We start from the raw sequence: 13,719 nt of genomic DNA, 5'->3' as shown, positions 1-13,719 counted from the left end.
CTTCCTTTATGTCCTTTTGTGTGAATAATAGATATACATATACTTCATATTGTGCATTTGAAATTATCATCTGGGATCAACTCCAGCAACCCTAGGCGGGATAGAGATGTGTTGCTGCTACTTTATTCACATATTTACTTTTTGATCTCAGTATTTACTGCCAAACAACCTGCTTAAAGTGCTTTCCACTTCATTACTCACACTGATAACCCTGCAGTATGTGTGTTGTGCTACTGTCTCGCACGCTGTCACTGTGCCACCCACCTAGGTTAAACTTTAAACTCATAATTTCAAATAGCGATATTAAATATGAGGTATACGGGTCAAAGGAATAAAAAAAAAAAAGTTCCTTGAGGTCACACATAGAGACAGGTTACTCAAGGTAGACAATATATTCAGTTGTATACTCCCTTTGCCGCGTTCGCTTAAACAAATTCCACACCGTGAAACACGGCAGACGTGAGCGTTTATTCAGTGGTTTGTTTTGATTGAGAGCGCATTTGTGCAGAGGACTTGGTGTCCTTTACTCGTCTGTAGGCTGACTGGATAAACTGTTTTGGTGTGGAGAGCTGTTTAAAAGGATTAATGCAACTGATCTAACAATAACTTTTCCATTTGCGCGGCAGATTTAGCAGCAGTGATGTAGTAAGTGTCTGTTCGGGGCACTTTGGTAGCTGAATCTGTCACAACTCATGACATAATCATGTTCTCACTCTTGCCTCTAAAAGGTTTACGAGAAGTTTGGATTTACTTGAAAAATCTGCTTAATGAGCCAAGAGTGTGACCAAATATTGAATGAAATATGTGATATAGCATCATGATACATATATTTTCTATCCAGACCAAGCTTTTATTTGGGTTCAGGATAGATAATAGTGGCAGCAAAGCGTCCTGAGAACGAGGCCCCTGAGGAAAGGCCTGACCAAAAGGGCTTAAAGCTGATCTATACACCTACATTTTTGTTTTTAAAGACTGCCCTGAGTTCCCATTGAGTGACCAGCGGGAGCTGGTTTGGAAAATTATACCAGACTGAGAGCTAATTTGAGCTGATGTAACCATGAGGTGACCCACAGAGATAGTTTTAGCTCGTTGGGCTTGTTATGGTCACAGATGGGAGGCGTGTTTGGATACTGCAGGATGTCTCCAGATATAGTTTTCTGAGAAGGGCAGGACTTTTCCTGCCAAACAGCTGTGATGTGGACAAGATCTGACCAACAGGACCAAACCTGAGCCAAACTCGTGGTTCGCTAAGCTCGGAGGGAAGTGAAGAGAATTGAATTAAATAAAAATGGTGAAGAAAGAGAGCAGCTCCTTTTGGATCCTACACTTTTAAATACCGCAGAGCCTCAGTAGCAGTGGCCTTTATCTACATAAGCATGAAGGGAAACACTGTAGTGATCAGAAGAGTTTGTTAAGAACAACATAATGTTGAAACTACTAATTTTATGGGCTTTAAAGAGATCAACTTGTTCAGGTTTTGTCAAAATATATTCAATTAAATGTGGATTTTTGATCATATACTCACCCCTTTTCTGGTAAAACTAATGGATACGTGCAGATTTGTCATTATTTATAGGTTATCATATCATTTCCCTGGTCATGTCTTTTTTACTCAGCATCAATTTAGTCTCTCTATAGCCCTGGAACTAAAATTACTTTGACAGTCCTGCTTTAAAGAGAACACATGAATGAGCCCATCCATTTCAGCCATCTTTGCTTAATTTAAGCCGACAGTCATTTAACTTTGCTCCAAAACTGAAAAGTAAAGGAAAAAGCAATCTTTATTTGGTAATATCTGTATTTCAACACATCTAAACTTAATTTTCAAAATATTGCATCTCCTGGATTCATGCATACTTTTATTTGTCTTCACATGTACAGGAGTGATAAAGTCCATTCATATTCTACCCTGCCTATTTGGTTGCAGTGGCTTCAATATAAAGGAGTTCTGCCTTGAGTGTCCTGGATGATCGAGTGAGGCCCGCCATTCTGTGAAGGAAACTCATTTCAGCCACTCTCATTCTTTCGGTCACGACCCAAAGTTCATGACCACAGCTGATGATGGAGTTGTAAACAGAGATATTCTACATATCAGTTCTCGCTGCATCACAATGGCCCGGTCCAGCGATTGCATTGCTGTACAATCTGAAATGTCTGAAATGGGGGGGGGGAAATCCTATTATCTTTCTTCCAATGAATAAAAACCTGACATATATAGACTCCTACATCCGTGAAAGTTTTCCACCCAACTCTCCCAATGAGATTTTTTTTTTTTTTTTTACAGTGTGAAGTTATTTAAGAAAAGATGGTTTCAATACTATACTAAATGTATTTGCTATTAAATGTCTACTATTCTAGGAAAATAAAAAATGAAAAATCAGATACTAGCGTTTGATGAAGGCTTGTTTTTTTGTGGATACATTCGCGTTTGTTCATTTTCTTAGTAATTTCTTTATACTAACGAGACAGTGCCATTAATGTTGACCTCTATGGTGCAAGGACGAAGTCATGCAACTTACTATATGTATAGTACAGTTTTTGCTACATCTGCACTGCAATACATGAGAACCTGAAAGTGCTTTATAGTTTGGTATTTTGGGAGAACCTGCCAGAGTCTATTCATTGCTCAATTCTATAGTTTCTACCGCAGTCTTGTTTAGTCTGGTGTTTACACTGGCATCTTGTGTTGAAACATGTTCCTCATTAGCTTCATAATGGAGAAACGCAGACACCAGGACATGTGCTGAGCATTTGTGTCCAAGAAGGTAACAATATACAGGGTAGAGCTTGCATTTTAAAAGCAGTGAGGTGGATGATTATTGACCTTGGGGTAGACGATGACTGAAGAGACTGATTCATGAAATGTGTGTTGTGACTTGGAGAGACCTCTCATTGGAGGTGTATTGTTGCGTGTGATGGCTTGAATGAACGCGACTAAACTTTCATGTTTGCTTCATTTGAGGTGATTGATAGTTGGCCGGTGGAGGAATACCCAGTGAACTGTAAAGTACGTCCCCCAGATGCATTCTCAGCTGTTTCTGTCTGTATCGAGTCAACATGCCCAGTCTGTTATTCACAATGGAAGGATACCATCTGCATTGACAGGCTTGTTCCACTGTGTGGGACTGGAAGGCAGTGAGAGGGCTGCGGTTTTGTACAGTTGGACTGAGTCAGATTCCGTGTGTGTGTGTGTGTGTGCACGCACATGTGTGTGTGTTTCCCTCTGATCGTTTAGGGGAACAATGACTCACTTCTTTTACCATAGATCTTGAACATTCATACACATTCATGTAGCCTTCAGTGAGCAAGCAGTCTGCTGAGGAAAAACAAAATTACCAATATTATTGCATTAACTATAATAATTCTTATTTCCAGGCTTGGAAGAAATGATCTATTGTGGTTGATGAGAGTTTCACAGTCTGGAAGAACAAATAATGACAAAGCGAGACTCATGAATTGGAGCAGAAAAAGATCAAGAGGCAGTGACTTTCAAGCTACTGTTTCATGTTTTGAACAAAATAAAAACCACAGTCAGATTTGTTGCTTCTTCACAGAAAGACTAAACAGGGAGAAGCAGATGGCCGAGTCGAAAGTCCTTCCACTTACTGATATCTCAAGCCTCCACTTAACTTTACTTCATGCATGAAACTTGCATGCGATTTTATATATTGCATTATGCAGGATTTAGTTGGCCAGATGCTGTAAATATTTGTGTTGCCTTTTGGTTTGTACAGTAATATCAAAATACTGAACTATGAGAATCATTTTTCTCTAAATTAACCTGAAGAAGTGATCACAACACTCATATCTGTCTCTTTTGCATACAGTTTTAAGCACAGGTAAATACGTGACTTCCAAGTGTATTTTGTAATATTTACAACTCTTAAATCACAAAATCAAGGTTTTGTACCTATGAGTAATCAATGTGAATAGACTATTTGCGGAAGTTAAGCTCAAGTCCACAACAGACTTTACAGTAACCACATGTTACACGTTAACATGTAACAAATGTCTTCCCCCCCTATCTTCCAAATCCCCTTTTTCCTGTTTACTCTCTCTCTCCACCCGACTCTCACTCTACCTTTCCACTAATTCATTCAACATGGGCCTTGTTACCAGTTGAGATGTCAACATGTCTCCGTGTGCCACCAGGACAGACTGTTCTTCTCCTTTTTACTCCCGAGTGTGAATATAGAGGCTTAGATCCTCTTTGTCTCTGAGCATTTTTCCTGTCATATCCTTCTGATTAGTTTCATGCCTTGTTAAGCGTATTGCATACACCAGAAAGCAGTTGAGCGTTGCCATATTTGCTCGATTGCAGGAGTAAGTGTGTTTTTGTTCAAACAACTTATCTCTCATCCTCCGTTCTGTTTTTTTATACACACAGCTGTGACCGGGATCCTGCCAGCGGTCTTCAAACGCTGACCTGAGTACTAAGAGGCCTGACTTCCTCCCCCCTCCCCTCTCCCGTCATGCGTCTCCTGGCTACCCTCCTTCTCCTGCTGCTCCTTCGGTCAGCTGAGCCCCGGAGAGGTCCTCGGCCAAGGGCCGGAGAGAGGGGCGACGGGGGCCGCGTGCGGGGTAGAGGCAGGGTCGGGGTCATGCGGCGGCAAACCCAGGAGTGTACGGAGTACATGGAGGCTGGAGAGAAGTATCTGGACTGCCAAGACAGGCAGCTGACCACCGTGATGCAGGAATGGCCCACAGACATTCAGCACCTGCTGCTGGCGAGGAATAAATTTCAGGTATTCACCTCCAGATTTCTGCTCACCCGGAGCCAAAGGGGGCGGGTTCATGGCGGCGCCGGTTTTGATTCAAGGCACATTTAAAAAACCAATTAATGAGGACATATACGACAGTTTTGTGGGGCAAATTAAATCCTTTGCATTAATTACCTCAGTGTAAAGCGCCTCAGATGTCTGACGCTCAGCAGAAACCCGGCGAGTTTGTTGATATCGCCAGCATCTGTGCGCCATTTATTTGGGTCTGAGATCAAAGACGCAATGTTCCTCTGTGTGTGTGTGTGTGTGTGTGTGTGTGTGTGTGTGTGTGTGTGTGTGTGTGTGTGTGTGTGTGTGTGTGTGTGTGTGTGTGTGTGTGTGTGTGTGTGTGTGTGTGTGTGTTCCAGGTGCAAAAATAGCTATGCCATGAAGCAATAAATAAAGACCTATGAGTGATGATCAAACTAGTGAAAAATGAGCATAATTAGTGAGGGAAAAGGTTTTTCTTAGTCTTTACATTTCCATCTGGGATAAACTTGTTGCACTTTAAGTTATTATGTGTAAGAAAATGTGTTTCTTACAGTTGTAGTTAGATAACAGGAGTTTGTGTTACTTCTTCAAAGTTTATTTTAGTGTCACAACATGTAATGTTTCTTAGATGTTGCCGACTCCGATTTTTAAATAACTAATGAGTCAACTAATGAGGCAAAAGAAAGTATTGCAAACCTTTAAAATTACTTAGTTTTCTGTGTTATTTGGTTATGACACGTGATCACATCTATATATCAATCAAAACTGTAGATAAGCACATTAAACGTCAAGTCTATTCAATAAAACTATATTGGAAACAGTTATAATGCAAATTTGATGTATAAAGGGTTTGTCAATCCGAAGGAGCAGGAGCAATTCTGAACAATACCTATAAAAAGAGATCTCAGAAGACTTTTGAAAATTGCTTATTGAAGACTGATTTTGCCAAATAAATAAATAAACAAGCAGGAAAAAATAAGAGGGCAATGTGTTTGTAAATATATGTTACTGTTCAAACAACTGTGGAAACCAGCCTTCATGGTTCAGTTGGTAGAACGACTTGTTGAATCCCAAGGTTGGTGGTTTGATTCCCTTGATACCCAACATTTCTCCCAATGGTGTCCAACCATGTCGCATGGCGGCCGTTGCCACTTTGCATTCAATCTGTGTGATGAGTGTTTAGGAATGAAGCAGCTCAATACACTTGCTCTGTTGAACCAGTGCTTCCATTTCAGACAGAGAGAAACTAACTGTTTGTGCCTCCTTCCAGGTTTTGAGGGACAATATGTTCTCCCAGTTCACCCAGCTGAAGAGTTTGGATCTCCAGCAGAACGATATCTCCAGGATGGATGACGGCGCCTTCGCCGGACTTTCCCAGCTCACCACTCTGCTCCTCCAGCACAACAGTCTAAAGACGGCCTCAGAAGAGTTCCTGCTCCCGCTGCCCCGCCTCACCTACCTCCGTATCTACGACAACCCCTGGACTTGCCTCTGCACGCTGGACAGCCTGGTCCGGACCCTGCAGGTGCCGAGCCACCGGAACCTGGGAAACTACGCCAAGTGTTCCGAACCATACTCCATGAGGGGGGAAAAGCTGAAAATGGTCAATGTGGACTCGCTGTGTGCGCCTGATAAGAGACCGGACGGAGGGGACGGAGGGCCACCACCCAAAAAGCCAATAAAAAAGAAACCGCAAGCTCTGTCCATGTGCCACACCTACATGTTTCCCAATCTCCTGCTGGACTGCAGCTCCAAAGGTGAGAGGATGTCTGCGTGTATCTCCTTAAAGGACTTTTTTCTATTTATAAGACAAATTTGAAATACACTTAATCAGTATAACCTTAACCTGAGAAATCTCAATAAGTATTTCTTCTTCCTGAGACATTGCTCTCTTGTACAAACAGACTAAGTCATCGCTGAAGGTTAGTCACGTCTTTTATGCCAGCCATGTGAAACAACAAATAATCCCACCTGGCAAAAGTGGCCTGACACATACACAGCCCTGGCAGAGGAGAGCTTTCAGAACGAAAAGAAGTGTATTTGTTCGACTGTCGATCGCTGCTCTGCAGCACAGAGCCACACTTGAACAAAGTTAAACACCAGAGTTAATTTGGCTGGCGTTTTGGTTACAACTTGGGAGCCAGCAGAGAAGTATTTGTTTTATCAGGTGAGAAGCGTTTGCGCGTCTGAACGATGAAGTGTTTGCTGGAAAAGCTTCGAGTGAAGGTCTGCTTTCAGATGTCACAATGCTGCGTGCGCTGCTTTGTGAGTTGCCATTGATATCTGTGTTGATGTAAAAAGGTGAATGTAAATCACGTTATAACACACTTCGGTGTATAAAGTCTGTGACTTTTTGACTTATTTATTTTCTAGCCTTCTTCAGTAGCAGTTAGAACATTTTGAATGTGATTGTGGTTGAATTGAACTAATTTTCTGCAAGGGAGATCCATGTGCAACATCTAAATCTGTGAGCAGTTTCAGTTTTAATGAGCCATAGCTGCATAAGAAATGAGAACATTCAAGTCTAAATACAAGGGAGCTGCTCCTCAAAGAGGCAGCAATAAACTGTTTTCTGAAACCGTGCAGATGAATCACACTTAATTACTTTTATGAGAGCTTTTTTAAACCTAATCGCTCCCCCATCTTTCTATTTTGTCGCTTCAAGGAAGCCCGCTGATCTGAATACACACTGGACACTGAAAGATTGCCTTTGCTCAAGATTCAGACCGAGTGGGACCCCTCTGCGTTTGAATGACCGATTAAATCCGTTTATAAATGGGGAGCTTATGCCTTTCAGTGAGAGCAATCTTTCACCGAGCGCCGACAAGCCAGAAGCACACAATGCTGCATCTGTGTTGTGCAAATGCTCGAGGAAGCATTTTGCATACTTTCCTAATTATTTTTTTCTACAGTCAGACTTCTGAATCAATTCTTTATCTGAACCACTAGAAGGTTTTTCTGTTTCTCTCATAGGCGGTTTATCCCATCCATCTTTCCTTCTATTTCTTACCCAGTAATACCGTAAGTCTTTGTTGCCCCATTTACAAACCAGGCTGCACCTTGAAGACTATATATACAGCTGTTTCGTGTGAAATTGAATATGTGCTTTCTGTCCTGGCCGATACGCTCTAAGACGTTACCAAATGACTGGAGGTTTTTCATTGTGATTTTCTCTGCATCAGATCACCGGCACTGGTGTTTGCATTGGTCCCAGTAGTCTTATCAGCTGTGTGAAATTGTATCATGGCTAGATTATGTCATTATATGCTGGTCACCCATTTGTTTGTTTGACAGCCTAAACTTTAACATGTGGAAAGTGTTTGATATGCTGTTACATGATACAGCCTGGAATATGAGACAGAAATGTTAACTCATCAAATCTCATTCTCTTCACCATTATTAAGCTTTTCAAGGTCTTCAGAGTGTCAATGTTCAATCTGTGATCCATTAATACTAATCTTTTCCAAACTGCTGGAACATTTTTTTGCCGCTCTGGATGAACATTTCGCCTTTTTTGGTGTCTCCGATGTCACAACCAACCACCTTCGATACCATTCATACGTGATATAATGCCTTCAAGCTTCAATTCATTGCCAGTGTTGCTCCAGTGCTGCAGTAACACTTAAAGCTGCCCTGTGGTGTTTCACTGTGAAACAAATGTTGTTTTTTTCATCCTTATAACGAGCTCTCACTTTTCTGTCTTCTGATTTTCTTGCACATTGATGACCTGAACAGTGAATAACTCGAGAAGGTTGACATGATCTGTGGGTATTGTTTTGTCCACTTTTTAAACGAAAGTTTTAAAAAAATGACACACTGTAGATATAATTGGGGATCCACCCGTGAACAATTAATACTGCATTCAAGCTAAATGAAAATACTGTTGGTGCACTAAACTCGACTTCCCACTCCTTTCTTCTTCATTTCGTACATGTACAAATTGCGGATAATCGCATTACTTCTGCTGATAATCCAGAACACAAATGTGTTTGATGTTGCGGTAGAACTCACAGCTATAAACTTTAATTAGCTGCAGTCAGACTCTCAAGAGGAAACGAGGAATTTTGACAGCTATTATCACTGGGATGAGAATTGCCAAAAAATACAAAAAAAGTCAACTTGATATGAAGGTTAAGTGAAAGCAGGGCTTGTGTAGAGTGACGTAAAACTACATTTTCCTCTTGTCGCTCATCTCCCTGTTTTCTACTGGGTATTCACGTCTCCCTTGTTTGGCCTTGACTGCAGTTTTTTCCTGGGGTGAACCACTGAAGATTTCAGTCTCCAAACACACAATGAAAGCAAAACCCTGAGTTAATATGGAAATTTCTCAGGCTGGGTTTAATCAGAAAATGTGACGTATTTGTCTTTCAATTACTTCTTATCGAGTTTCATATTATACAATCTGCACAACCTTGCGCTCCTTATTATTGTGACTGGTGACTATGTGGTTTTATACATGCAATTCAGCAGAAATTGCTCAGCAAGTAACTTTAAATGACCTGCGTTTGTTCCAATCCATTAATGGTCAGTAAAATTTACAGAAGCCCCCTCGTATTAACCTCAGCAATAAAAAATAAATCAAAAAAGGAACATTAGAGTTTATGAAAACAGTGAATGGAGCTCCCTTTTTCCCTGAATAGTGTCGGAAACCAAACACATGACAGATGTGTTACATTACAGCACAACCTGCTTTCAGGAAGCTTTCCTTCCACAAATCTCATGTTGTTAAGAAACTCCCCTCGACATGTCAAATTGTTTGCTTTGAATCCCAGACTTTGCCTGGATTGTGCCCCGGAGGGTAATGAATTGTGCGTGAAATTTCAGTGCGTCCATGTCTGCCCACGCACATATTATATCACTCTTTCAATGGACGTCCTGGATCGCAGACAGAAGACAGACACTTGGCAGATAGAAAAACATAGAGAGACAGAGATGCACTATATGACACTTTGCTATGATAGCTTCAATTCTCTGAGTACAGCAGAGTTGAAATGCCACTCATTCTTGACTTTCACTTTTATTTTTAATTCACAAATTATATATTTGAGGTAGGCAATCATCTATTTGTCCGCCGCCCCCACAAGGATTTCCACCAATGCATTTCAAGCCTATGGTCAGTCTGAGCTGCTTTATGTGTCCGTGCACCAAATCCACTGCCTGAAAAAACATATAAATCAGTCCTTCCTCTTGTCCGCTTTTCAGTCTGAGTCCAAGTTTCAAGAATTCACAACACTACACACCGCTGACCCCAGAGTAATCATGTCAGTGCTGTAAAAAATTAACTGCTTCCCTTTCTGCTGTCTAAACAGCACGAAACATATGGCAAGGCCTGGGTTTGCACGGATTTAACTATTATAAGCACAAAAGATTGCACTGCTGTGTGATATTTTATGGATTACATAAGGTGACGAAAAGTCACCAAGTCTAAAGGCTGCAGACTTTTTACTTAAGCCCACATGTCGATGCAAATCATCGGCCGCGCTCACACAAAGCCTTTAAAGTGCAATAAGTCTATAAATGTCCAGATTAACAGTCTGCACTGAGCGCCATTCATTCAAACTGTGTAAATATTGCCATGTATTTCACGGCAGCGCATTTCTTCAACTAAAGCGTGGCCTGCTAGCGTTATAATAATCCCTCGTGTTTTGACAAATAACTGTCGTAAGGAGTAACTGGGAGCCCGAACTTTGGCGTGAAATACGCGATACGATTAAACAAGAAATAGGAAATGAGAGAATCGCTGTGAAATGTCTCAGGTGAAATTTATTGTGGAGTTTTTACAGTATTCACGGAAGATACTTGGGAGACATTTTCTCAGGTAATAAACCACAAGTATTAAAAAAAAAAAAAAATTCTCCCAGATGTTCGGTGGAGTAATGACTCCAGCAGAAAGCAGGAAGCTCAATCCAAAGGCACTTTTGAGTGGATGGGGTTCACATTTCCTGACATGTTTCTGCCTCTGTGTGTTTCTTCACTTGGTTGTTGAGGCTACAAAATGTAAAAAAAAAAAAAAAAAAAGAACAAAGGATAAAATGCTTTACTTCCTCAAGAACACATATTAAGCTCCAGGAAAGCAGTATATCGTTTCTCATGATAACAAGCGTGATTAAAAAAAAAAATGGGACATTGTGGTCACTGACACCACTTACCCATTTTTGAACTACTGTCACCGTGTAAAAGATGATCCCCTTTCACTTTAAAACACAGATGTTCCCTCCTTGGACAGAGCGGATTTGTATCTGGCTCTCAAGGTTTCAGTCTGATATCACACAAGGGAGCCTGAGAATTTGGGTCTGATGTTTGGAGTGATTGCTCTTTTTCCAGTTCTTCCAAACATGCAGACACAGGCAAACCGTGAAAGCTTAGATTCTCTTTGGACTTTTCAAAATATTGTGAAAAGCAGGGAGCTTGCTGTCTTCCTGTCTGAAAATGCTTGCTGCAGAGTCAGTCACTATCACAGAAGAATAATTACATTTCCTAATGGCGCTTCCTATCTGTACGGGCTGATAAAGTGAGTGTTTTCTTCAAGTAACTGAGGATTTATGGCACTGTGCCTTCTTGGTTACAAGCCCAAATGTCTGTGGCTGTGAAGTGTCCATAAAGACTGTCAATAAAAAGTTCCGAGAAGCAATTTTGAGGAAATACAAATAAAAATACTAAACAAGTATCAATCCCCTGACAAGTGCTCTTTTGTAGTTTTCGTTCCCAAAATCTTCAAACTGGTTTTATATCATAACAAATTTGGTTTGGTTGTGTATTATCTATCACTCAATTGCCTAAACACTATTCATCTGCAAAACATTTAACGATGAGACAGATGGCACAGGCCACTGGCTTTTTGTTCTTTTTTTATTTTTATTTTTTTTAACATTTTTTCACATGTTGACAGGTGAAACAAGTGAAAAAAATACAAAAGAAACCTGTTTTTTGTTTTTTTTAAGGCCTTGATCCAGCACTAGCCCCTTGTGCAATCAGAGCTTTAACACAAACCCGATGTGTCCGTCGTGAGCAGACATTAAAGTTTCAGCTGTTTTCTTTGCAGCTTTGTGTTCAACCACGTCACATTTATCTTTCGACTGCCCTGACATTACCGGGATGATATAATGTTTTGGAAATGCTCCCAACTCTGGAGCTTCCATTATGAAGTCCAGGGGGCGGGCGGCTCTGCTGGTGAGATTGCAATATGGAGAAACCGCTGTTTCATGCATTAGAACATGCATGTGTGTGTGTGTGTGTGTGGGAGAGATATCGTTTCACACGCTGTTACACTTGAATCCATCTTGAAGCTGTAAAAACATCTTGAAAACATAAAGACGCAAACACATTGTGTTTCTCATCTGGGATGATTTTGAGGGGTTTGTGTTCTTGGTTTAGATTAATTAATTGGATTTGCTCCATCAGAGCTATGAATTCAAGAGGCACACTGTTTATTTTAATTTTTTTCAAATCCGAGCAAAGCTTGACCTTTTATATTCTCTCTCTCTCTCTCTCTCTCTCTCTCTCTCTCTCTCTCTCTCTCTCTCTCTGTTTCTGCAGATTTGAACAACGTCCCAGCCGACCTGCCGTCCGACATAGTGAAAATGGACCTGTCTCATAACGGCATCCATCATCTCAGGCCCAAACAGTTCCTGCTGTCCAAAGATCTCAAGATGCTCAACCTCAGCAGCAACAACCTCCAGAAGATAGACACAGGTAACAGTCATGCAATAACTTCACTCAAACGTATGGTATGAATTAATGAAACATATTCATATGCAAGGTAAATAAGACAATAAGCCTGTCATAAAGCCCTGATTGCTGCTGAAAGAGGTCCAGAAAAGAAACCATTGAGTAACTAAGTCTGAAACTACCAAAAGAGTAATCGATGGAGCTTTGTGACCATTACTGTGGCTGCCAGATAATGTAACCACTATTTTACACACTAACAGTCTCAAACAGTCATATTGTTTATTGCATATACGTTTTTTATACTCTACTTATCATATTGTACTTTTTTTCCAAACAACTTGTGGAGCCCTGAATATGATTACAGTAATAGGAGGGATAAATAGTGAGCTAAAAGACAATGCTCCATTGTTACTGTGTAGTGGGGACAGGAGATGTTTCATCATTACTGTCATCTCTCCGGGGCATTTTTTTTTTTTTTTACGATGCATTGTGCAATAGTTTGAGTTCCTTTTATGATGTTTAATTTGTCTGTATAATTACCCTGTATATTAATAGAATCTGGATACACATTTATCTTCTTACTAAAAGAACTGCAAAACACTCCACAAAATCCTATGAGTGCTTATTATGGGATAAAGTATTTTAAAGGCTTACTTGGGGTAATGCTCTCTGATTGGACTATATTTTTTGTCATATACAGTGTCACTAAAAATGAAAAAGAAAGCCATTAATTTGGCAAATTTTTAATATCTTGAAGGATAATAACCATTAGTGCCACTTTACCTCATACCATGCCTTCTATTGAGAATAATGAGTGATGGAAAGTCATTCTTTTATTGTAAATATTGTTAATCAGTGCAGCACATTTTGGAATGTGGGATGAAATATTTTGGATTATTGAACTTCACATTGATTTTCAACAACCATCTGTAGTATGAGGACAAACACAAGCAATGTACACCTACGTAAATTAATATAAGGTGGGAAAAAAACTAGAAATTAGAAATATGTAGTCATCAATAGTGACAAGGAAGTAAGACGGGACAATGTTCCTGGAAACAACATTTAGTGGTTCTAGGTTCAATTTAATTGAAGCAAAGTCTGTGTTTTGTGAGCTTCTACTTTGGTAGTAGTGTAGTTGATTACCAAAAAGTGCACGTTCCTCTTTTTTACATTGTATGGGCCAATGTCTTCCTGTTCAGGAGGGAAATCCTTTACAAAAGCTTCTAGATTTAATCATCCCAACAGAAACATATGCAAACAATCTACTGTTGCTCTCCCCAGTGTGTCTAGAACTATT

At 40.3% G+C, this 13,719-nt stretch overlaps 1 protein-coding gene across 3 annotated transcripts in view; it reads left to right on the top strand.

The window, feature by feature from the left end:
* The window catches only part of lrrc17 (leucine rich repeat containing 17), a 38,295-nt gene that overhangs the window by 21,919 nt on the left and 2,657 nt on the right, over nucleotides 1-13,719 (top strand). For all 3 annotated transcript variants that reach the window (XM_080518080.1, XM_080518081.1, XM_080518079.1), the window contains exons 2-4: nucleotides 4,388-4,745; nucleotides 6,022-6,508; nucleotides 12,288-12,443. In XM_080518080.1, coding sequence (XP_080374206.1) covers nucleotides 4,473-4,745; nucleotides 6,022-6,508; nucleotides 12,288-12,443 — 916 coding nt within the window. In that variant the 5' untranslated portion in view covers nucleotides 4,388-4,472. The remainder of the gene's footprint in view (nucleotides 1-4,387; nucleotides 4,746-6,021; nucleotides 6,509-12,287; nucleotides 12,444-13,719) is intronic.

This window comes from Blennius ocellaris, assembly GCF_963422515.1.
Source record: "Blennius ocellaris genome assembly, chromosome: 22".
Taxonomy (NCBI): Eukaryota; Metazoa; Chordata; class Actinopteri; order Blenniiformes; family Blenniidae; genus Blennius; species Blennius ocellaris.
The sequence above is the reverse complement of the archived record's forward strand: the minus strand, read 5'-3'. Positions and strand labels throughout refer to the sequence as shown.